Consider the following 25,318-nt stretch of genomic DNA (forward strand, 5'->3'; position numbering starts at 1 on the left):
TCTTTTGCAGAGCCACTCACACTACTGGATATCAGCAGGGTGTATGTCAAAATACAGCCTGCCAAAGGTGTTCAAAGCACTCAGTTTAGTTCTCTGAGAAGTTTTTCCATCTCAACTTGATAAACCATATGCAGACCTATCTGTGGTTTATCCTGTAATTTTATTACAGGCTTGTGGAGACAATAGCTTAGTTCAGAGACAAAGCTGATGTGTCTGAGTATAAAATGCAAGGGGGATTAAAAGAAAATCAGACCAAATGATAGCCTTTTTTGTAATGACCCCTTCCTTCTCTTGCAGTATTAAAAGGCTGCAGGTGAAACCTGCTCTGTAAAATAATCTACACTAGAGCACATGGAGCATAAACATTTGTGCACCAGAAGAAATGGCTAAGTGAGCAGTGCACATGCAGTAATTCAAGAGAACAAGAACAGTAACAAAAGCCAAAAATGACTGGTAAAAACAAAGAATTGGCAGTGCTGCCTGGAACACATCAAGGTCACACCACATATAGAAAAATACCAAAAATGCAAAACATAACTCTATGTAATGACTCAGCTCTGAACCTTCTTTGCCAAGACAAAAGGGCTTCTGGGATCAGCATTGTCGTTTATCAAGTACCAGGGAGGGAGAGGAGGATGTGATAGCTAGCAGTCCTTGTTCTCCATGCCGCCACAAGTAATCCTGGCATTTACAAGAAAAGGAAATCAGTTTTATTTAAAACAGAGAGCGCCTTGCTGCATGATGTGCTCATACAAGGTGTTTTGCTACTTTTATTGTGGCAAGAAAGTGGAAGAAGAAAACAACATTCTAGCTCAATTATAATTACAGCATTCTTATTCAATTACAAACAATATCAGTACAATGCATAGAAGTCACTCAAATTCCATCAAGTCTCGAGGTTAAAGCCATCACGTTTGCAAAAAGGAGAATTAACCTTTTAGGAAGAAACAGCAGTAACTCATGATCAAAAGATGGTAAAAGCAGAAGAAACATCGCAAGGTACATACATTATGTTCCTGTTTGCTCAGGTGTTCAACTGAGGGTTTTGCACAAGCATGCACACACATTGCATGTTCCAGACAAACCATGCTTGATTGTTGTGGTTCTGAACAGAAGCTAAATAGATTGCAGCAGCCGCATATTCAGTAAGTTGGTGTGATTAGAGACAGACTGTCAATGCTGGAACATGATTATAAAGCTTACAAAATAATCAAGTCACAAATTAAACAGTATTTAGATGACTAATTGTGTGACTGCATATTATATTCATCACAAATCCCAAATATTTCTTCCAGAGTTCTCACCTGTCATGAAAGTTAAATCAAACCACCCAAAAGCCTGAGACTAAAGAAAAAAATGTTGTGCTGATCCATTCTTTGATCTTATCTTACTCTGTGATGCACATATATTCTATCTGTGCACACCATCCTAAGAGCAAGGCAGTTTCAGTCCCTGACACAGGTGGCTTTGCGCAACTCCATTCAGCTGAAACAATTCAGCTGAACTCAACTGAAAATAAGACTTACTGCATACACGCATGGTATAGAACAGGGCCCAACTGTACATATAGAGCACAAATTGCTGTGTGGGATCTGGAGGGAAACAGCTCCTGAACTTGTATTATATGAAAAAAATTGCACTTTGTGAGCATCTGCTGTGTCATACATGCACACAAGGCAATAGTCTTGGTCACAAAATATCTTCCCACTTTGTTTTGCCAATTGATGGGGGCAATTTAAAGGACACAGTCACCAATGGAAAGAATGATCTTATTTTACTATGTATATTAAAGTGACACAAAAGTTAAAAGATACATTCCATAAAACAGTAAGCTTACCATGTGCTCAACTTTAGCAACATGCAAAAATAAGCAAGGCAATGCACCTCATCATTACTACACAAGAGAAAAGACAGTGATTTAGAAAGATATATCACCAATTGCATAAATACTTTACCATCATCCAGAATAAGAAATTGCTAGGGAGCCCCATTTTGCAGTGATGACCTGGAGAACTCTTCCTGGCAATTGGGAGAATCCTGGCAATCGGTGCATCCACTTTTAGATGAGATCTCCAACTTCACCTGAAAAGGGGATCCAGCTTTTATAGGCCCAAATCAGCCAGTCAAAGTGACTCGATTATATTTTTAGTGCAGAAGCACCTGCATCTGATGGCGTACTTCCCTCCCAGTTGGGGGTAAGGCGTGGCCTGAGGCCAGGTCTTTGCTGGGAGCATTTTCCCTAAAACACCCTACAAACAAGCCTCTATTAATGCCCAGTGGGAAAGTTCCTTAAAATGATACATTTCTTGCAGATAGTTGCACAAGATATGAAAGTTTCTAAAGTAGCCAGTTTGGTGATAAACAGCTAACATAAGCATCTCAGTAATTTGTTTTTAGCTAAACAATACTGTTAGTCACATAATGCCCAGGATTCATCTGGCAAGTCAGCTCTGGCTGAGGCCTGCTGCTCAGCCTTTAGCACCTCACACTTCAAGCCCACTCTTACAGAGTACAGTAACCATGCTCTATACATTAATATACAGACTGCCTATATAATTTGGTACCTACTCTACAACTCTTGCCAGTAGGAGATTAGAGGCTTTCTACTTGTTCTAGTGGAAAAGGTTTCCTTCAGGGAAAGGTATTGTCAAGACAGAAAGAGCTTTTTTACAAGAAGGAAATGGTGTTTCTTTCACAAGGCAGAACTGACAGGATACATAAGAGTGTCACTGTCACGCAAACCTTATCTGTTAGTAGGGATACTACATTTTTCAGTTACTATCTGTTTTAGGGGCTGAAGCTTTCCAGGCTTTTAAGAACAGTTAGAAAGATATGCTAGATAAGTAAATGCAAAGTTTACAGTAGTCCTAAATCCCTCTTCCCTATTCTGATCACCATATTTTTGAACCTGTGCCAGTGAGAAGTAGGACTGTAGTTATCTTAATCCTCTAGCCTTCAATGAAGAGGATGACATTTGATTAAACAGACAATAAAAACTTATTCAACTAATGTTAATGGATAAACTTTTCTCTACACTCTCAATTAGATCCTAGGAATCTGTTTACTTTTCAACTGCCAACAACCAATAAAGAACACAATAGGCCACTGGGAAAATACCAACTCTTCTCCTTTGCAAGACTTAATACTTTACATTAGCTCAAGCAGCAGCAAAATGAAGGAACACATGAGCAAGATGATGGGTGCTGTTCCTCTACAAGCCTCAAAGTCTTGCACCACTATACTTGCCACAAAATTAGAAAAGAGAATGCTGAATGTGGTTCAAAGGCAGAAAGATGACAATGGCTCAGCAGGTATCCCCGAGATATACCATACAACAGCAGGTGGGCACACAGTTAAGATGCAGGAACAGTGTATGAAAACTTGGTTCCCTCCATTTGCAGAAACTCTGCTACCCCTTGAATTCAGGCAAACCTGAGTCCAGTGTCTGCAATACAGATTGCCCTACAGAACAGGCTGACAGGAGGACTAGTGTAATGTAATTTCCTCTGCTGGATCTTCCTCCTCCATCTCTCACTGCAATTTTTAAGGCTTTGAAGGAAACAGTATTTGTATTTTCTCAGGTAACTTTTCCTGCAACACTGGAATAGGAGAAAAAAAACCATTCAAAGAGTTCACATTAAATTGAATTTTACACTGTTTTCAAGGCAGTGGATGTATCTTTGCAGAAGTCTTAATGCATGACTGCTGAGAGAGCATAAGCAAACTCATTTGTTAATACTTGAGCCTACTAACTGGAACAAAAACATATGCTAACCTTTTCTTACAGGGACACATTTTTATTATTGGTCTAGAAGACAGTCATATGTTCACCTAAGCTGCATGTGAGAAGAAAATGTTATTTATAGTTTTCCCCCTTAGGATACATACCTGTACAGAATAGCATGTGATTCAGCACAGAGGTTCGGCAAAATTACTCTGTGTACACCTGTAGCCTGCAAGCAGTTTTGACAGTATTGTCTCAGAGCACGGCTCTCAAAGGACAAGACAGCAAACCAGATAATCTTCCTTTCTCAATAATGATTTTATTGTAAAAAGAAGGGTTAATAAAACTTCTGTCCATAAGGAAATAAAAAGTTCCTATTTTACATAAGAAAATATTACAAAATAACCATCCAGCGACGATTACAGCATTTTATCAATGCTGGGACTCAGGGCATTTTCGCTCATTTTCATTCATCAGCCAAAGTAATCAAAAATTCAGTTTTTTTGGTAATCCTGAAAAGTGTAAATCACATTGTTAGCAAAGTATAGAGGTCCAGCTCCCTCAAGGCTCCCTCCTACTCTTTACTGTTGAATGCTGTTTATGACAGTGGCAGTACACGATGACATTTTCTAACAAATCTATGAGAGAGTGCTAGAATCAAAGATCAATTTAATCAGTATGTATATTTCCAAAATTCCTAAATTCTGTAATTAAGTTTTAATTGCATTTAGGATACATGTAAATATTTCTCGTCGTTCATATAAAAACCTAACTGCTGATATGAAAAGCTAATCACCTAATCCTACTTTGAAACACAAGAAAAGCAAACTTTTCTAAGGCTTAAACCTGTCCCACCATACACACACCCACACACACACCCACACACACTAAAGGATTTTTCTTATGCGCTGTCAAATCTAGGACAAATTCTTAATCTTAAATACATATAAAATGTTTTTGTTTTTTTCCAAAACCAATACTTTTGATATCAGATTCCTTATGCTTAATTAACTGTCCTAGGGTGACGTATGATGCTTGTATCCCATTTGTGTGTTCTGTTTATGCTGGATATTATGTTCTGTGCCTTCAAGACTGGCTCTGCAGAGTGAAAGTTTTGGTTTTGCTATCAGCCACTCCCCCATGGCTGGGAGAAACAGATACTGGACAGTACATAGTGCTGCTTTTTCTTTTTGCTGGCTTTTCGCTTTGCTCTTGCTTTTTGCTTCTGCTTGTTCGTTCTTTTAGCGAAGCAGTCCAAATTGTTTCCTGGACTGTTTCTCCTTTCCTTTTTTGGATCTACCAGAACCTGCTCTGGACTGGGACCTGGGAAACACCGAGAGTTTGCACCCCGGGGCTGCAGCAGCTGCCCCAGCGCCAGAGGGACCGATAACAGAGCAGCCACCCCAGGAGAGACTTTCTGAATTTGTCATCTTTTCCAGAGCAGTGATAGAGTGGTGTCATCCGGTATTGTTCATTGTGTGTGTTGGGGGGTGCTGGGCCTGTTAAATAAACAGGTTCTTTCCACTTCTCTCTGAGAAATCCTTCCTGAACCAGTTGCGGGGAGGGGCCATGTGGTTTTACTTTCTGGAGGGACCCCCTTTTGGAGGTTTTCTCCCAAATTTGCCCTAAACCAGGACATAACATAGGAAACACTTCAGTGCAACATCCTTTATAACCCCTGTTTTGCATAGCTACAGCTCTGAAGGAATGTGTATTAACAGGACTAGAAATAGGTGTTCTGGGGAAGCAGTGATGATTTTGGTTAAGTGACCAAGAGGAGATGGGCAGTTATGTCATCATAGAATCAGTGTCTCCAAAAACCTCACAGATCAGAAGCTGTAGCAGTAGATAGAAAGCACATGTTTCATACTTTTCACAGGCAGTCATCCATCTAGTGGTAGTTTTCTCCTGAGAATAGAGGCTGTTTTCTGAGAAGTATTTAGACATGGTGAACACACCCCACAGGCTTACAGGGGTTTGTTCTTGTGGAAAAGCAGCACATACAACAATGGCATGAATCTTTATCCCAGCAGTCCCTGGTGCCAGTATTTTCAAAGAGGATACCCATCAGCAAGTACTCAGTTTATACTTCCAGGTTCTGGGGGGCTACCTCAACAGGGCTAGGGGAAAGAAATGAGCTCTGCAGGATGCAAGGCAATTCTAAGAATTTCACAGAATGCAATTTATATTTCTTGGAAATTATATTTCCATCCCCTACAGCAATGTTATCCTTCAAATTTCTATTTAAACCAAGACTAGAGAATTATTCTTCCAAATCACTATTCAGATTTTAAATTTAGATGGCAATGTCATGTAAGAAGAGCAAATCCAGGGCAGTAGGTTTTCTAGCTCTACCATTGGCTCTCTCCTTTAACATTTGTTGGCAGTAGAGGAACTACCTTTGAAACCTTTTGGATCTGTCAGCCCAGCTAAGGCAGTAACGGAACATTATGGAAAATCTACATTAGAAAATACATAATATCTCCGTTTCCAGTTGGTAGAAATTATATTGCTTTTTATACCAACACTCAAAGGTCTCAAAAAGTAATGCTAACTTCCTTACGGCCTCATTTTTAGCCAACCTCAAAACACCTAGCATTTACACAGAAGCATGGAAATATGTTAAAGCAACTATTGTTCTAGCTTGATACAGCTCTGGAAACTCTGCTCATTGTCAAATGCACAAATTCAAATAATTAAGTCACAGAAATCAAGCAAGCATTTCTCTCTTTTTCTTGTCCTTTAGACAAGTGTATTTTAGGGTGTATACCCCCAAACATTTATCACAAACCTTCACATGATCTTTGGAAAAGGAGCTAAAATGCTTATTAATTGTCTACACTACTGTAACTTGACAAGTTGCCAGGAGACCCATAGTACTGGGGCCAGCCAACAGTGTGCAAGTAGTCAGCTGATAGATTTTTGAGATTGAAAACTCAAAGTAGTGAACCTAATGTATTTTCCTTCTAATTTGACAAAGAAACAACAAAATGCCTAAAAAGCAAGCTGAACCCTAATAAGGGAGATTTCTCTCTGAACTCAAGAGGAAATACACTTTTGTCAGAGTAGCTCCATTAAAAAAAAAAACTATCACTCATATCAAAACTCATACTGGCAATAACAAAGAGCTGATGCTAACCTGACAGCTGCTATCCAGCATATTCCAGATGTTAAGAAGACCAACTCCAAGTTTAAAAATAGTATTTACCTCCCTAATAGAAGGCCTGAGTAATTTAGTGGCAGACACAGGTCTTGAGTCCTGAGCACTTGTACTGCCACAAAGGTATGAAATACATGCTACTATCTGGAGAAGACTGGAGGTGGGTCACAGAAATGTGCTTAATGTTCCTGACCTAGAGTGGTCTTAAAAGGAATAGAGTTATTTCTTCTAATAGACTCCAAAGGATCATTGAAGAGCCTTTTTCGTGCTAATTCTGTTAGAACACAGAGCTAAGGAATTCTGACCCCAAACAATATATCATTAAAGAGCTTGAGCCAGTGCTCAGGGAATTAGTTCATTTAGAGAGATTTTCTTCTAAAACACTGGAAGCATCCCATTCTCTCTGAGCATGTAGCTCCTATTTACAAGTAGTGACGTACTACAAACCTACCTTGATTTATTCCTTCTGTTCTTTTCCTTTTTAAATTTAAAAGTGCATTTTGTTGCTCCTTTGCAGCCTCGGCAGGGCAGTTGGGTCTTGGCAGCTGATTTCCTGGAGTGGGTCCTGGTCGGTTACTGAAATACTTCTGTTTCAATGCCTTAACGATAATTGAAGAAAAAGTAATTAGTATGAACTGTAATTTATAAAGAGGTTATAGTGAAACCAAGCACTTTTAATTGGGACTTTTTATAACACTTTTTTATTACAGAGTGATGTTGCAGTGTGATGTCATAGTTTGTCTCAGGTATCCCAATCTTTCCCAGGTGCCAATCACCTCTCCTTTCCCCCCACCCTGACCCCTGCTGAGTGCTGTCACACCTGGCATTCCAGAAGGGCACTGAATGATTGGCAGAGTTCAAAAGATGCTTGGCATCCCTGGGGGGCCATTGGCCCATCCAGGTATCCCTCGCACCTGAGACCTGCCTGCCTGGCACCTGTTTGGTGGGATCCCTACCCCTTCCCTCCCCCTCTCCCTGGGGTTAAAAGAGCCAGCAACCACACGGTTCAGGGGTTCTGTTAGAGGTGTTACGGGATCAGAAGCTTGTGGGTTGGAATAAAACTCTGGATCAAAACCCTGTAGCAGAACTGACTCCTTTCCTTCACCTCACCTTAAAGCATCTGCACAGAGGTAGACTGGAGTTCTGCATGTCTGGACTTGTCTCTAGCGCCAGCTACAGCACCCAGCATAGCCAGAGCTGTCTCTGAGGTGAAACCACCACAGCTGCCACCTTTTGGTCAAGCAGCAGAGGCTACTCAAGCCTGGACAAGTCCCATCTGGATGTACTGGCAATTATTCCAATAGAGTGGCCTTGGGGCAAATTGCGTTTGCAATTACTATCCACCCCACATGGATCTGTAAAGCAAGGGATAACTGCACACTCCTATTTTTAAACAGTGCTCAGACATCTTGACAAAACTAGATTATTTTGTAAGAAGTCTTGTATAAATGCCTTCTAGCTCTGAAGAGCTTACATTCTGAATAGCAGATCAGATAAGATGAGGATAAAAAAGAAAGAAGGAATAAAGAAAAATTAAAGGAATATTTTTTAAGTCTTGATCAGATTCATGATCTAGACACCAGCTGTTTTGTTAGTTTTTAAGATGGGTCTTTCCCTCATTATTTCTTTAACTGTCCTGTTTCTACCCTGTAAACTGTGAGAAAGACATCACTCAGTGCAGAAGACAAACATTAGTCAGCAAGATTAATTCCACTACATAAAACCACGTACTTTACTTTAAATTTTTGGAACCACGAAGTGTGGTTAACAAAAAATGGCTGTCTCTTAGGTAATAATTTCTTGTGCCAGTTACATGATATTCAATGTCGGCTATAAATCAAACCAATACAGTAAGCACAAGTTGTTTCCTATCTTAAACTGTGGCATTGTCAATAAAAATTGACAAATATATATTCAAGTCACTATCCTGTAATATGACCTGAAAAATTACTTCACACATATGAACTATCACAGACATGTCTCAAGCATAGCAGAACTAATTATCTGGAAACTTACAGTGAATGTTCTTAAAGATGGTGGCCAGAACAGCCTGAATGTGCTCTGAAATTCCAGTAAAAAGATAGATAACACGTGCACTGATCCCCTGGATTCAAATCTAACCAGGAATGAGGGAGTCCTGGCCCAAAGGGGACAGTGGTTTCTTGCATGCTTCCCTATCAGTGTAAACTGACAGAAATACACTTTTAACTGTCATCTGGTGTATCCACCTCAACACAGAAATCAGTATTGCAAACTAGAACATTCTGCAAGATTTTTCTTCCACATCCTCCATTTCTCCCCATCATGGAGTAGTAAAATTGGAAGTATCATGGAAAAGAATAATTAGATAACAATGATGGTTTAGTCACCACAGAATTTTACGTTTAAGAAGTACCATAAAAGTTTAAAAGACATTGAAGAAGAGACAGGAAGTGAGGAGAAAAATCTTTCAAACCCAGGGAATAAGATAAGCTATGTTAAGACTTAACCTTTAAGTTTTAGGTGACTGAATTCAGCATGTCAAATATGACTGCTGGAAGGTCATGCCTCATACACATTTTAGCTCTCTACCTTGACTCCACACTGGGAATAGAGATGATCACTTAGTCCTATCCATGCCTTTCACAGTTCTCTCTATAAAACACTGGGATTATGTTTCTAGTATTTCATGTGATGTTTAATTTCAAACATGGCTAACTGGCTTCAAAAGACATCTGATATTAACAGTGGTTTAACGAACATTAGGAGATAACCCAAGTGTACTATACCTGAGTTGCTGTTACTCTAGTTGAAGGATTAAACGTGAATAAGCCTTGAAGAAGACTGAGCAGATCATCACCAGCTGCACTGAAGATATGTTGAAGTGGCATTCCAGGAAATGGCTTAAATGTGACATAATCTGGAAGACTTGTCATCCCCTACAAAGACCAAAAATGGAATATATGTTTTTACCCAGAACGAGTTCAGCTCTTCACAGAAAGTGAACTCTATACAGCTCTTTCACCAGAAGCAACTCAACTTTCAAAACACATTACTAATATTTGGTCACTGAAATAAAATAGCTATAGGAATAGAAGGTCCTAAAAGCTTTGTTTTAGTAACTGTTACTGTGTGAAACAATCCAAACAATCTGTCCTTCCCTTGCTTTAGTTGTGACCAGTCCAAAAGGAAAAACTGCTAAAGGAAGTATGAAAGAATTTTAGACTGGGTCAGACAAATTAAATAAAACCTCCTTTAGTGAACTGACATGGTGAGAGGGAAAATATTTACAAAAGAATCGGTCTTCACTTTCTCTACATTAATAAATGTTATCTGAACATGATGTGCATTTTGATTTTAAATGCACAACTGAAACTTTATATGGGCAATGGGATGAGGGAAGGAAAATATGCACCAAGCAGCTAAACAAAAAATTAACTGCATACTTTTTTGTCCTCTAGGTATGAAATCACCCCCACTGTGTTCACATTCTAGCATAAAAATTACACACACAATTGTAACAGACAATTACACAAACACAATGATTTTGTAGTGTTTTAAATATGTAAAGCCTTAGTTGTCACACCTCAAGTTTGTCCAAGTAAAGTAAAATGTCAATACAAAGTCAAATACATGTTCAATCAGTTATAATCTTGATAGTAAAGGTTGCAATTAATTAAATGTACGTGTTTGGAAATGAACTTGGGAATTATGTCGTCTTTGTTGTGTTAACCAATCTATTCTCTCTTTTCCCCAATTGTACTCAAATTTTCCTCTCCAAAGGAAGCAGAAATGTCATTGCAAAAACCTTCATGCATTCCATTTAGAACTCTGTAGAAATATCAGAATTGTGGGGACCTAGCAGTGCCTTACACAGCAGTTCTCCATTTGGCTACAGCTCCATTTCACAATTACATATCATAGCATTCCAGCACCATTTACAATAAGGAAAAGCTGCATGGAGAGGGAGCAGAGGCGAACAAGTCCAGTGAGCACTTCCAGAACTCAACAACAAAAGACAACATCCTGATCAGGGAATTCTGGACTCCCTGTGCCTGGCAGCTGGTGCAAGCAGGTCATCAGACATTATGTCCCACTTCCTGTCACTCTGTTTAATAACCGTGGTTAGGTAGGTCATTGTGTGACCTGACAGTAAGTTTGGCCTGGTGTTACTTAACTTGCTGTCATCTCAGAGAAAATTGTACTAAAAATTGCATTTGTTTCAGAATAATTTTTGAGGCAAATTGTTTATCCTCAAAGCTGTTGGTCTGTGTTTCTTACTATCTCCAAACTATAATTTACCAAGGCATATTTAGGTCCCTACTAAAGATTCCTACTTCTGAAAGTGATTAAAGCCTTCCAAGTTAAAGCATGGTAATTAAACAAGCATCTCAAAAACATTAAGCAGCAACAATAATCTCTCACCAGTAGCCATGTGAAACTGTGCACACAGAAAGGAAATCAACAAGTGTCGATACTGTTTGTTGACCAGAGGTTTGCCAAGAGAAGCAACACATCTCAGCTACTTCATGAGATGAAGAAAAATCTGAAAAATCTACTCAAGTATTCTGGTATAGTCACTTAATTTCAAGAGCTAAAATAGAGAGTATCAAGTAAAACCAGTATCAGTCTGTTAAAATAACTCACAGGCCATTGTTCTTCTGTTGGAGTGCCCAGTGTTTCAAATATCCTTGTCAGCTGGTCAAGATCAGAGTCTCCAGGCAAAAAAGGAACCTGGAAGAAGGAAGAACATGGCATTTGATTGAATTCTTCTGAACTTCAATTTTAGAAAAAAGCTTTGAATGATACTGCATAATTGCAAGGTAAAAGCCCTCTGTATACTATCTGCCCACAAAGAGGTACACTAGGTATTTGAGGCATTCTATTTATGCTAAAATAGATTCTGAAAGTTTCCTGAATGATACAAGGCTTGGTATCATTGACTTGACAGCAGACAGCTTAAGCATAAGATTATATTTAATCACAACCTTATTAATGTAAAATTTACTAAACACAGAGAAGATTTTATATCTCAGTTGTCAGCCTAAAGTCAGTTGGTCATGGTGATCTTTTCACCACCTGTTCTTCGGAGGTAGTTTTTATATATATTTAAAGAGAATCATAACTGGATTACACAAGTTAGCCTTATGAAATTAAATGAAAACATGAGGGAGAGTAGAGACTCACTAGGATAGAAAACTGTCTGATCAGTGTCACATGTCATTTAAATAAAGCAAAAGACTGAAAAGGGGCTATCTGTCCAGTTCAACTTCTAGCTCACATATCAGGCACACAATGTAAGGAAAAAGAAACTTGGTAACCAAAGCAAATTTATGAAGACTTAGAGGCAGCGTTTAATTAATTAGGACAGAAAAACCATAATGGATATCCCTAGCGACAGTATATTAAATTGTGGCATCATTAAAGCCCCTTGAATATAAACTGCTTTCATAAAAAGCTCCCAGAAGTTGCATTGTCCAGAAAAAGGACACATACATTTCAAAATATTACAGTGATAAAAACTAAAACTAAAAAATATCACAGTGATAAATACACTTTGTGTTTGTGACAAACCAAAGAATCTACTGAATTCAAGAGTTATTGGCTTACTAACTTTGCTTAAGCATACTCAGCTTCAGCAGGTCTAATGCATATTTATGTATCCATCACTGGTGCTGCTTAAAGAGCCACTGTACATTTCCGTATCTGACCTGCCAATCAGATTGAACCAGCACACCAATCAAAGCAAAAGGTTTCTTTCAAGGTGTTTTCACACAGAAGTCTGGTTATGATATGATCACAAAAGCATTCAAAGGTGCAGAAATCAAGCAGAAGTCACTTTGTCATGGAAGATAAATTGTACTGCAGGCTACTCCTTGCCTTCAGCCATGTCTATACCCCAGCCCTCCACTGCTCCTCTCACGCTTTAATGCCTTCTCCAAAGAGCTGTACAATAAACATTCCACTACAGGGAAGGATACTCAAGGACCATTACATTTGTGTACCACACTGAGGAGTACCATAGGATTATCCTGATGTTAACCTTCATAGCTTCATTCCAGTATTCTCAACTAATGGCAGTTTAGAAAAGCATTAGTGTTCCATTCATTTTCAATAAAACCACAATTAAGGTACTGGTGATCATAACTCAGGAACAGTGTATAAGGGACATATATGCACTTATATGTGATGATGCATTTCTAGAACAGTAGTGAACTAAAATAGGTGTCTGTGGTCTGCAAGAGTTACCTACTTGACCTCTTGCAAGGCAAGACTGTAACAGTTTGTTGCAACTTTTTAACCCAGATGTTTAAAAACTTCCAGCGCTTGTGAAGCCTCAGTCTATTCCAAAAAACCACTTTCATTACAGTTAACAAGATTTTGGAAAGTTTCCTCTAGCCTGTATTCACCTGCTTTTAGCAGGAAAGAAAAAACCCATAAAAAGCCATAGTGAACAGAAGGGCAAATACAAAATGCTTACATTTGAATACTTACTCTGAGTAGCAATTCAGCTAAAATGCAACCAACAGCCCACATATCAACACCAACACCATACATTCTAGCCCCAAACAATAGTTCTGGTGCTCGGTACCACCTGAAAAGAAAACACATTTTGGAAGAATAACCTGGCTTTGCTCATGTCAAATACATACTGTAGCAATGCAAAAGCTAAAAAAATTACATAACTTCTACCTGTACACTTTTCAGACATTGAAGAGTTGTATTCTGCAAAGTGTTTTGTTTAAGAAAAAATGAACAAATTTGTGCACACCTCACCATAGGGTCATGGATAACCACAGATTAATTGCAGTTTCATATGGCCTGATTACAAATATTGAAGGGCAGACATGTAAAGAAGAAAGTTCTTAACATGCAGGTAAACTAAAATTTTCTTAAAATCTTATGTTGAATGAATCACAGCAAGACAGAATTCCTCCCATCTCTGAGGAATTTCCATATCAACGGACCTAAGTATAGAGATTACTTTTATGTAAAATGAACCCTGTTGTTTTGAAAAAACTACTCACACTGCCTAATAATAATCAAGCGTAATGAAATGACACCTCATTTGACACTGTAGAACTTCTGCCCTTGAATAAAGGCATTAAACCAGCTTCACCTGAATAGTTTTAGCATCCCAGCAGTCAGAAAGCAAAACGCTGCATATTTTGCAGCCCCACTTTTTATAGCATACCTTGAATAAGCATGCCATAAAAACCATACATAAATATCAAATGTTAGTCTCAAAATAGATAATGTGAATAGCTCCAAAAATGGTTCTAGGTTCTTGTGATTAGCAGAAAGTAGCAGCTGTCTTGCTCCAAAATCCAGGCTTCTAAGGAGATACATACTATTTCCAAACACTTCAAAAGCATATAATTTTGAGATACAGATATGAGAAGAACCATCTTCACAGATGCATACTCAAGCAGCTCTTATGGAGACTTTGTAAAACACTGCTTACTTGTGCTATTTTTATGCAGCTCTTGCCACAACACATGAGCAGATGCCACTCTGAATATGTTGATCTGACATGACATATTTCCAGAAACACCTACAAAGCAACTAAACAATCTCTGTGTAAGAAACAAAATAGAGTGTCTTACCTTGTTACTACCTGGTATGTATAAACTCTGTTTGGGCTTCCAAAAGATTTTGCCAAGCCAAAGTCAGCCAATTTTAAAACTCCGTTTTCATCTAGCAACAAGTTATTTGGTTTAAGATCCTGTCAGGATAGAAAACAAATATTAAATTTGCCAGTATTGATAAAAACAGACATACAATGAATCTCCTGGCAGACATGTCATAACAGTATTGTAAAATGAAAGGTTTGATTCTATCCTAAAATCTGCATTGTGAGCAAAAAAATTTAAATCCCCCGAGATATAAGTATTTCATCATATATGAAAACCTCAGTGAGACAGACCCATTTGAATATTAACATATTTAACTTGCAGAGGACAAAAAAGCCTCTTGGTAGGTTTTACATTTTCTGCAGGTGCAGCAGTTATGTTATCTGCATAGCTGCCAACTGAATAATAAAACGACTTGGCCAATGCTTCAAATAAGGGCAGAAATCACAGAAGTCACACAGTTCAATACAGTAGCAGTATATTGTGGGTTGACCTCAGGCCAACAGAGGTCAACCCAACAGTACCCAACAGTAACACAACCTAAAAGTATCTGCACAGCCATTTGTTCTTTCTATTCTCATCCTACCACCAACTTCAGCAGTACAGTGGAGAGAAGATCAAAAGCAGGAAAACTCTAGGAATAGTATAAAGGCAGTTTAACAGGAAAGAACTAAAAATCAAAGCAAACAATTAAGGCCATCGAAATCCTTCACCACCCCCCCAAAAGGAGAGTGATACACAGTCTCCAAACAGCAGTCAGCTTGCAAACCAAAATTCCCCCTTCTTCCTCTACCCCAGTTTTTACCACTGACCAAGGCATTACATGCCATGCAGTATCTCTATGGACAACTTGGGTAAGCTGCCCCAGCTGTGTCTCCTCCTTTCTTCTAGCCCCAAGCCCAGTTATCAGGGCAAGGACAGAGACAGAAAAAGAGAAAGCCTTGACATTGCCTGCTAGAAAGGAGAAAGCTTTAAGAGTTCAGCTGCTGTGAAAAAAGTCCAATCCATCCCAGACAGACCCACACACAGCGATAATTAAAGTCACATCTAACTGCAGAACCTTTTATATAAAAGTATCAACATCATAACTGCATCAGTAAATCGTAACATTTCTGGTACTGCTATTATCTCTCCAAAACAGCAAATATGAATGCTTATGGAATGAGACTGAATTCCAAAACAACCTTCATTAGGCTTGAGACTCTAAATCCACCCAATGTGATTTTTGTTGCAGGATGAAGGCTGTCAATTTAGTACATGCTTACCCTGTGTAGAATCCAATGCTGATGTAAATATTCTAAGCCTTGAAGTGTCATCAGCATATATGCCTTGATGTGAGACTGCGTCAACACAATACTCGTATCCTTTATAATAACCTGCAAAGTGTTGAAGTCACAGTAAAGCACAGCACAGAAGACAACCTTATCTCCATTCTTTCAGCTCAAAAGCTATTTCTACCTTTAAGACAGGCTTCATATTGGCAGTCACATATTCTCTACCATTTCACCCTTTTTCCAGAAAAATAGGTCAATTCTGGAGATTGGAAACTGAAATGGGGAGTCCAGATAGCTTATGTGAACTTTGCATAACCCAACAATGAAAAAGTGTGTGGGAAATAGAAGTTCAGCATTTAATCTCAGTTCCATGTTGATACCCAAACTTCCAGGACAAAGATGTACACACACAAATTATAATTGTGACAGTAAACTGGAAATTATTTTTCCACTTATTCTTTCTTTCTCTTTGCAATCTAAGTAACCAATCTTTGTAAATACAATGGTTTCCTCTTCTTTTTCCAAAACGACCGGATGGTATGGCCACTTGCCTATGTTTTAAAAAAAAAATCAACTTCAGTTTTCTACATTCTTTCATTTTTAACATTAAAATTCTGTGCAAAGACCCCAAACTTGTTTGTTAATACTACTGTCCTGCTCAGTAATAGTGTTCCACAAGCTGAGTTACTGAAGACCTAAGAGGCTGCACAAATTTCATGTATGCAGCATATGCTTAATCACAACAGGGAGCAGTCTCAGTGGCAGCCTGAGTGACACCACAATACAATTTAAAGATTGCACACCACAGCATCATGCAGTTCAAGAGTATTTAATTTTTCTTTGTACACCAATCTTCGTCTCTAAACTTTGCATAGCTACTATGTGAATGGAATGAATCCTCTAAAAGTCTACTCATTACTAACATCTATTAGCAAAAATCTGAACTAACCTTTTCAACTCTGGCATTCACCTACATTTCAGCAAGCATGTCTCTGGAAGGTACTGATTTGCAATTATCTAGCACTGCTACATTTGAAAACATGTTTAAAGTGCATGTGATTTTATTACCAGCTCATCTCTTACTATATTTTAGTGTCACACTTATGTGAACATGTTTAGTATTATGCTTATCGACTGCATTCCAGAAGCAATGATCTGTGCCAGAAGTTCTACTCTGACTGGAGTTCCAGAAAACTAATGTAGTAAACACAATTTATTTTCTTAAGGTCATGCTGACTAGTATTTAGAAGTAAAGGAATTAATCAAATGAGAACTCATAAAAACTGAAGAAACTGAAGGTACTTTTAAAACATGATCTTCATCAACTGACATAATAAAATTACCTTTCTAATATGGGCAAATATAAGCCTGTTAAAGCAGCACTTTCATAAACAATCTTAAGATACTGAAATAAAAAAAAGTCTTGAAAATCTTACCTCTAAATCTGTTTCCATAAAATCAAACACCAGACTAATATTAGACTTGTGTCCAAATGCATCAATAAGCTGCAAAACAAAATACATTATGGTTAAGCATGCTCTAATTCTTCCAGTGTTCTGAAATTCAACAGCATTTCAATCTGCACATGGATTTTCAGCTTATTGAGAACTTGTTTAAGTTCTTTGACTTGTAACACAAAAACTCTTACTCAGTTTAGCTTCTTATCTCAGTTTCCAAACTAGAAAAAAATCCATCCCAAATATGGAAATAACAATTCAAATGATTGCCCTTCCTTCCTGGAGACAGGAAAAATGAGCAAGAATTAACTTTATCATGTTAACTACAACAGATAATGCAATGCACACCTTGTCTTCCAAACTTTCCTGTTCTAACTACCCTTTATTGAGACAAGACTAAGCTTGCCCATGCATTTAGCTCTGTGTTTCTGCTTCCTGTAAGCATACAGTATTTAGAAATTTTAAGTGCTAGGCTTATTAGCTTCATACCTTTTTAGATGTGTATTCATTTTTGTAGTTAGATTTCCAGGGTAAATAAAACTCTTCTGAAGACACCCAAACAGCCCTTTCTTAGGATGAAGCTGTGTAATGACACAATCAATTTCTAATTTGAGATAACACAAGCGTGATGTTGAGCAAAAGCAAGAGATCATCTAGCCTGGTGTTCTTCCTTCAAGATGAGGAAGGTATGTGTGCAACTGGTGCAGCTCATTCCTCAGTCACAGTGTGATGACCACACAAATTGGCAAATTGTAAGGTATTGGTTTGAATAGTTCATAACAGCAGTGACTCTGCCCCTTGCACTCCCAACACCCACAAAAGTTTTGTAAGGACTACTAAGAGAGGCACAATACCGTCTCTTGTTTTAAGAACCTGCTTATGGAATTTCTGATCATAAATTTGTCTAACCCCTATTTGAACTGTTGATGCAATTTGCTTCTACGTGGCCCATGGCAACACAGCCTATGAATGCATTACACACTGAGTGAAGCAGCACAATCTCCACTCTGGCTGCCATTAGGTTTTAAATACATCTCTTATTTCTAGGACAATGGTGTTTGGAAAAACCATTTCTGCATGGACACCACCTATCACCTTGGTTTTGCAGACCTCCCCATTACCAGCCCTTCCCTCTACAAAGTGATGAATTCCTCATTTTTCATAAAGAATGGGCTTCATCCCTTTGCCATTCTAGTTGTTGCCCCCTGCATATTCTCTGACCTTGATAGCTAAAGCAACCACTTTAAAAGTAGGGTCACAATCCAGAAGAGAACCATATTTCCACTTTGAAAAGTATATGGAAAATTCATATTTTATGTACTTAAACATATTGACACTTTCTAATTATCACTATGATATCACTTTAAAATGTCTATAGCTTCAGCTGGGTATCTGTAGATGTACGTCTACCAAAACTGAAACTAGAAAGATACCAGTCTTACTTGTTCCAAAAGAGATTTTAAACATCATATCTGTTTGCTAAAATAAGCCTGCTATTTTATACATGACTAATAAGCCACATGACTTTCCCTTTACCATTGCTTTAAAAAGCCTGCTTTTGACTGTCACCAGTTCCACATGAAGCAACCAATCAGGTAAATTCAGCACTGTGTTCTTTAGCAATTCTATCAGAGATGCAAAATTAGGTGATCTAGATTTTCACAATTCTTCCACCACAAATATCTATGGAGGCCCAGGCAAAAAACTAAAAGGATTAAAAAACAAAACCTTTGCCTTTGTTATTAAAATAGTCATGCTGCCATAATAATTGTTGAATTACTGAAAGTATTTGAAGATTGATTCTAAAACTAGTATTTATTTTACTTACACCAATAATATTTGGATGGCTTAGCTCCTGTAACAGTTTTATCTCCCTGAGGGCAGTCCTGTTGATTCCTACATTGATGAAAAGAAGAAAGAAGATGAAAGAACAAAATAAAAACTTTGGATTAAGCTCCAAATAAACCTGTTGTTCTGCTACTCACAGATTATTTACTACTATGTATTACATTCCTAACACTCGTCAATTTACCGAATAACAAGGACATTGCAATAACTAACTAAATGGCTGCAAAATAAGTGGGCATATACTTTCTTCCACAGCAAGTCCATTTCACACCATGGTAATCAGGCTTAGTTTATGAAGCAACACATCTACATTTTGGCAAAAAGGGAAAGTCGTAGGGAAAAAACAAAACAAAACACCTTTTTCAGGGTATTGGAAGGCTTGCTTTAATTTTAAAGAAAAGTTTCATTTTGCAATCAGTCCCTCAACATGTCTCACTTCCAGAGGGAGGCATACTGTCAAACCTCATTAATAAACCTCTTTTCTTTTTGACATACCATTATCTAATAATGCAAGGCACATGTTTTTCTACATTCATGCTGTAGCATATATAAGGCATAAAAGAGAGAGTGACCAAAACCTGCTTACTCTTGCTTGAGTCTTCTCATAAGCAGATTTTATAGAGGAAAAATCAGGGGTCAACAGGAAGCAAATGGTGCCCTTCAGCAGTCACGCTGATGGCACTGTATCAAACCATGGTTCCTGCAGGGTACCAATTCCTCCTTCAAAAATGCTAGTATGTGTGGCTTGTATAAAAACCGGCAAGCAAATGCTCCTGTGGTGTATCATGCAGGAAGCTGCAGCTGCACATAAGCTGAAAAACAGTGTTCTCCTAAAACTTGGCATAATTCAATGCTAAGACTAGCAAAGTTTTGGGCCAAGCTACATGGATTACTTCACATTCCTTCTTTGCCTGTTTCAATTACCTGCTTTGGAATCAAATTAATAAAGGCTGCTTTTGGGTAGGCACAGTCTTAGATGAAAACAAAAAAGCATGCCATGTTATCAGATAACACAGGGAAAGCACATAGACCATTATTTTTAATAACATCTTTCATCTACAGCTAGACACTGCAGAGGCCAAAAGTAATGACTGTCCCTAAGGGCCATTAGGCCACTGAGGGCCAAGTGGATCACAACTCTCAGGCAGCTGGCTCAATTGTGAGACTGTGGTCTTCTCTTCTCAGTTCTTGAGGACAGTTCTTTCCTTTTAAAGAGACAATTTCTCTTTAAAAGAAAAGAACTGGAGAGTTGACAGCAAAGACTCTTCACTGGAAAGCTGGTAACCTGATGGAGTCCTGAAGGACAGCAGCCTGCACACTAAAAATTCTGCAGCACCATGGAGGCAATAAGACCAAGATTATTTGGTTTCAATTTGCCATATCCACTCCTAGAGGCACAGGACTGGTCAGAACACATGCTCCATACTGCTGAACATGAAAACAAAAACAGGACACAGAGACAAGAGTTCTGATTTTGTTTTCATCCACTTTTGCCTCTGCACACATCACAAAAATAGAACAAAGGAAACATTTGAAAACACACAAATATTCTCACTTGTCTTGAATACTTAAGATATAGAGATGTATTGATATGAAAAGATATTCTAAACTCAGTGCTGTTGTTATTATTACTATTATTCTATGCTATATTCATGTTTGAATTCCATTAAAATTGAGAAGTTATATACTCATATTTAAACATGCATGCAGCTGTCTATGCTGATTTTGGTTGTCCCTGCAGTTTGTGAAGCAAACCTCTACAAAGCCTTACAGCAGGCACTGAGGCTCAATTTTCTCAGCCAATGGTATGGAAAATTAATGTATCAATTCACAAAAACCAAGCAAGCAAAGCACAGCTACTACAGTATGAATTTGTTTTAAAACTCACCATCTTTAGCTTCTGATCTATGCCCCAGTTTAATCTGAAAATAAATATTTCATGTTAAGGAAGATTAAGATGGTGGGAATACATTTTTTAGTGTTGCTCCCCTAAGACAGAATTAGTTTCAGAGTAATGAAGCACTTTACCAGCTGGGTTGGTTTTAACTGGGGTTTATTTCCCTATTAAAAAATAACTGTCTCTACAGCATTAGTTTTTACAAAAAATAGCCATGAGGGCACTAAAAACAGACATTATGCAAACTGACAGTATAAGCTGCTTTGTAGCCAGGAAGCTTTATTACATCGCTAATGAGCTTCTCCTCAGGGAGAAATGAGAGCTCAGTAACTGATAGTTTTCTTGGAATGTTTCTAAAAATTAGCATAGGCTGTATACTTGGGCGGACTCTAGGTCCTTTTGTCTCAATCATCTAATGACCTGAAATTTTAAGTCCAGAATCCTACCACTGATATTTCCAGATGATAAAAGTTAAGAAAATATTCTGATAAATCAAAGAATGCTCATCACCATAGCCTCCACCAGCAGCAACCATGCAAGACAAATTTTGCAATGCTAAAGGGATTAGTGCATTAAACAAGATTACTTACTATTGACACAATTCAACTTGTTGAGTCTTCAACTAAAGAAACGTCTGTAACATGCATTTCTCATCCCTTACAAAAAACAGCTGAAGACCCATTTTTAATATATAAATTTCCTTCAATTTCTTCAGATAGTAACAAGTGAAACACTTTATGACAATGTAAACATTTTCATCATTTGTATGCAAACAAGCATGTTGGAGATCCAAGATCACTTCTGTCATATTTTATCAAAAAACAATGACACTGGATAAGGGACATAACTGGAAAACTCTCAAGTCCAGTAAGGCCCTCTGACTACTATTCATTGTTTGTTCAAGCTGGCACTTGAGGTACTCAAAAAAGACTTGAGGGGCCCAGGACAATTAATAGAAGGATATGGAGCACAGATAATGATTTCCTCAATCCTTCTGGTATCAAGAAATAATATTGATAGGAATGGGCAGATCCCACAGATGAACACATAGCTCTGAGGCTGACGTCTTCAGAAAAACTTTGAGGTTTATGGCCATGCGATGATCTATTCAGCACCTGTCCTGTCAACCCCCGATGGGCTGCACCTTTCTCAGAGTGGAAAAAGAGATCTGGCACAGGAGCTAGCAGGGCTCATTGGCAGAGCTTTAAACAGGCTTTAAGAAGGGAGAAAAGGAAAATACCCAGCTCACCTGTGATAATCAGTGGGACAGTGTGTCAAAACTTGAGGAAATGAACACTAATGGGCTACCTCAATCTGCTTCCTGAGGTCTTGGCTACAAAGTACAACACCTAAAATGTTTCTCTACCAATACAAGCAGCATGAGGAGCAAACAAGAGGAGCTCAAAGCTTTGATTCAGTCCCAGAGATTTGACATCATTGACTTAAATGAAACCTGGTGGGATCAGTCCTGTGATTGGAGTGCCCTGTTGGGCAGCTACAGGCTCATCAGGAGATGCACACAGGACAAAAGAGGCGGGGGGATGGCATCATATGTAATGGAAGGGCTGGCATGTCCAAAGCTTACAGCTGGCAATGGTGCAGTTGAGAGCCTCTGGGTAGGAAACAAGGGACAAATTATGTGGATGTCATTGTGGGAGTCTGCTATAGACCTCCCAGCCAGGACAATAATGCCAATTAATTCTTCTTTGAGGAACTAAGGGATGCTTCCAAATCCACTGCCCTTGTTCTTATAGGGGACTTCAACTTCCCAGAAAGCAACTGGAAGCATCACACAACAGGTACAGCCTGGGACAGAAGATTCCTGAAAACCTGGACAACTTTGTGGAAAAGGTCCTAAGGGAGCCTACTCAAAAAGATGCCTTCTTGGATCTGCTGCTTGTCAACAGAGAGAATCTCTTGAAGGAAGAGGAAACTGAGGCCATCTTAGCCACTGCAATCACAAAGCCACTGAGTTTAAAATCTCTGTTAACAATAAGAAAGTGACAGCAAAACTTCAACCCTGGACGTGAGGAGAACAGACTTCAGGCTGTTCAGGGAATTAGTAAGTAAAGTCCCATGGAAAAACATTTTTGCAGGTGCTGGGGTCCATCAGTGCTGGCTACTTTTTAAGCATCACCTCCTAAGGGCACAAGAGCAGGCAATTCCCAAATATCACAAATCAAGCAGATGAGGCAGAAGGACAACTTGGCGGAACAGGGATGCCCTCTTGAATATAAGGTAGAGAAGGAAGGCGTATATTCAATGGAAGCAGGGTCAGGTGACATGGAAAGAACACAGAGATGCTGCTTCCCACTTATTATTAGAAAGGGAATCAACATAAGATGATGGCCAACCTCGATGGACAAAGCTGCAGGAAACAAGACTTTGCTAATTCAATTATTCAGGAAACATTTGTCTAAAAATGACAAGACTTGAGGTAACAGTGCAAAGCTGATTCAGGGGACCTTTAGGTTGGATATTAGGAAAAGATTCCTCATCCAGAGGGGCTGAGCACTGAAACAAGCTTCCCAAGGAAGTGGCCATGGCACCAAGCAGTGTTTGGACAATTGCCTCAGAAGCATGGTGTGATTCTTGCATTGTCCTGCACAGGGATGAGAATTGGACTTGATGAGGTTGATGGGTCCCTTCCAATTCAGCATATTTTATGATTCTATAAATTTTAAGGAACCGAATAAATGACAACATTCTGTAATGAAGAAAATTGGGCACCACAGCAGAAACGATTTAAAACAAAAGGAAAAAAAAACAACTATCAAGGTACAGTAAAGTCTGTAGTTTAGAAATGTGTGTGTTGGTCTGTTTGTTGAATAAACCAAGCAAATAACTAGAAATTCAACTCACAGACCATGAAACCCTTCAGACACTCAGAAACACAGCAAAGCCAATCCCTCTTCTGGGGTGGGTAGGCATTACAGACAGGTTAACCATTTAAACAAACTTCTCTAGAAATAAAAATGCGTATTATGCCATCTCCCATCAAGTTGGTTAAAAAAAGAAAAAAAGTTGTTAGGCAGGTCAAGAGTAACCAGACACTTTGTGACATGTGAGAAGACATTCTGACCCTTACCTTCTTAATAGCAACGATTCGGTTGTTAGTCTTGTCCTTAGCTTTAAAAACGGTGGCGAACTAGGGACAGAGAGAGATGCTGCCGTGAGCAGGGCCTGACAGACTGCGCGAGGGAGAGGCCGCCGAGCCCTCCTCGGGCCCGGAGTGGGCACCGCCGCGTTCCCCCGCCTGCCGCGGGCCGGCGGCGACACCGGCGGGCCCAGCTGGGCTGCCGCAGCCCCAGGGCCGCGGGCGGCCCCGCCGCGCTCGCTCACCTGCCCCTCCCCAAGGAAGTCGAGTTTCTCATAGCGCTTGGCGCGGGCCCGTGCATCCATAGCCGGCGCGATGGGCAACGGGGACGCAGTGGAACGGCGCCGGCCGGGCTCGGAGGTTTAACCCCGCGGCCCCGTCGCTTCCGGTCCCGCCCCGCCCCGGCCCTGCGCGCGCAGTGGCCCTCGTCCAGGCGCACGCGCCATTCCCTGATGGATAGGCGCCGGTTCCGGTGTGCGGCTGGATCCGCAGTGCCTGTGACTGCTGCTGCGGTCAGCAGCTCAGCACAGAAGCTGCTTCTGTTTTGACCCTGATCTCACGTCTGACATTCAGGGAAATTTCTGTGCGTTGAGAATAGTTTTTTTATTTAAAAATTATTGTTCTATGGAAAGGGTGCTCTCAGGCACTTTGTTAGGTTCTGCTGGAAATTCTTAATAGTTAATTCTTCTATAGTTCCTTCATTATGAACAATGAAGTTCATACTATAATATAGTACTTAAAAATACCATCAATACAACTACTATCAATAGTCATCCGAGAAATTTCTCATACAGGAGAAATTTTCACTTGAAAATTAACTTCCCTACATGGCCAATCTTTGCTTTTATTTAATAGATGAGTCTGTAAGACCAACAAAGTTGCGTAACTATGAAGAATAGTCATAATCTCTAAGAGCACTTCATTGTCTTTTTCCTGCCTGTAAAATCATTCTCAGTGACACATCCTGCTGAGTCAGTCTTAACCTCAATCCCTGGAAAATTGGTGGCATGCCTCACAGTGGAGGCCATCTCTACCTATGTGGATTACAAGAAGGTGACCAGGAATACTAGCATGGATTCACTAAAGGTAAATCTTGATTGACCAACCTGATTGCCTTCTACAAGGAAACAACTACCTGGATGGGTAAGGGGGGAGCAGTGGATGTTGTCTACTTCATGTCAGTAGGGATTTCAACACTGTCTCTTAACATCCTCATAGACAAACTCAGGGATGTGGAGTGGATGAGTG

General features: G+C 39.2%; 1 protein-coding gene across 3 annotated transcripts; it reads right to left on the bottom strand.

Moving 5' to 3' along the window:
- Positions 1-752: 752 nt before the first annotated feature.
- On the bottom strand, positions 753-24,476 carry CDK7 (cyclin dependent kinase 7). 3 transcript variants are annotated; one of them, XM_030237141.2, is made up of 12 exons: positions 24,316-24,476; positions 24,062-24,121; positions 20,965-20,998; positions 19,057-19,124; positions 17,208-17,276; positions 15,763-15,873; positions 14,471-14,589; positions 13,359-13,458; positions 11,511-11,597; positions 9,653-9,802; positions 7,336-7,483; positions 753-2,082 (listed from the first exon to the last, which is right to left on the bottom strand). In XM_030237141.2, the coding sequence occupies exons 1-12, from the start codon at positions 24,373-24,375 to the stop codon at positions 2,060-2,062; spliced, it is 1,029 nt and encodes a 342-aa protein (XP_030093001.1). In that variant the 5' UTR covers positions 24,376-24,476; the 3' UTR covers positions 753-2,059. The 3 variants fall into 3 exon arrangements, with proteins under 3 accessions (XP_030093001.1, XP_009092266.1, XP_030093002.1); XM_009094018.4 differs by lacking the exon at positions 753-2,082 and adding an exon at positions 4,024-4,236 and having other exon boundaries at positions 24,316-24,475; XM_030237142.2 differs by lacking the exons at positions 753-2,082; positions 20,965-20,998 and adding an exon at positions 4,024-4,236 and having other exon boundaries at positions 24,316-24,403.
- Positions 24,477-25,318: the final 842 nt, after the last annotated feature.

This window comes from Serinus canaria, chromosome Z (assembly GCF_022539315.1).
Source record: "Serinus canaria isolate serCan28SL12 chromosome Z, serCan2020, whole genome shotgun sequence".
Classification (NCBI taxonomy): domain Eukaryota; kingdom Metazoa; phylum Chordata; class Aves; order Passeriformes; family Fringillidae; genus Serinus; species Serinus canaria.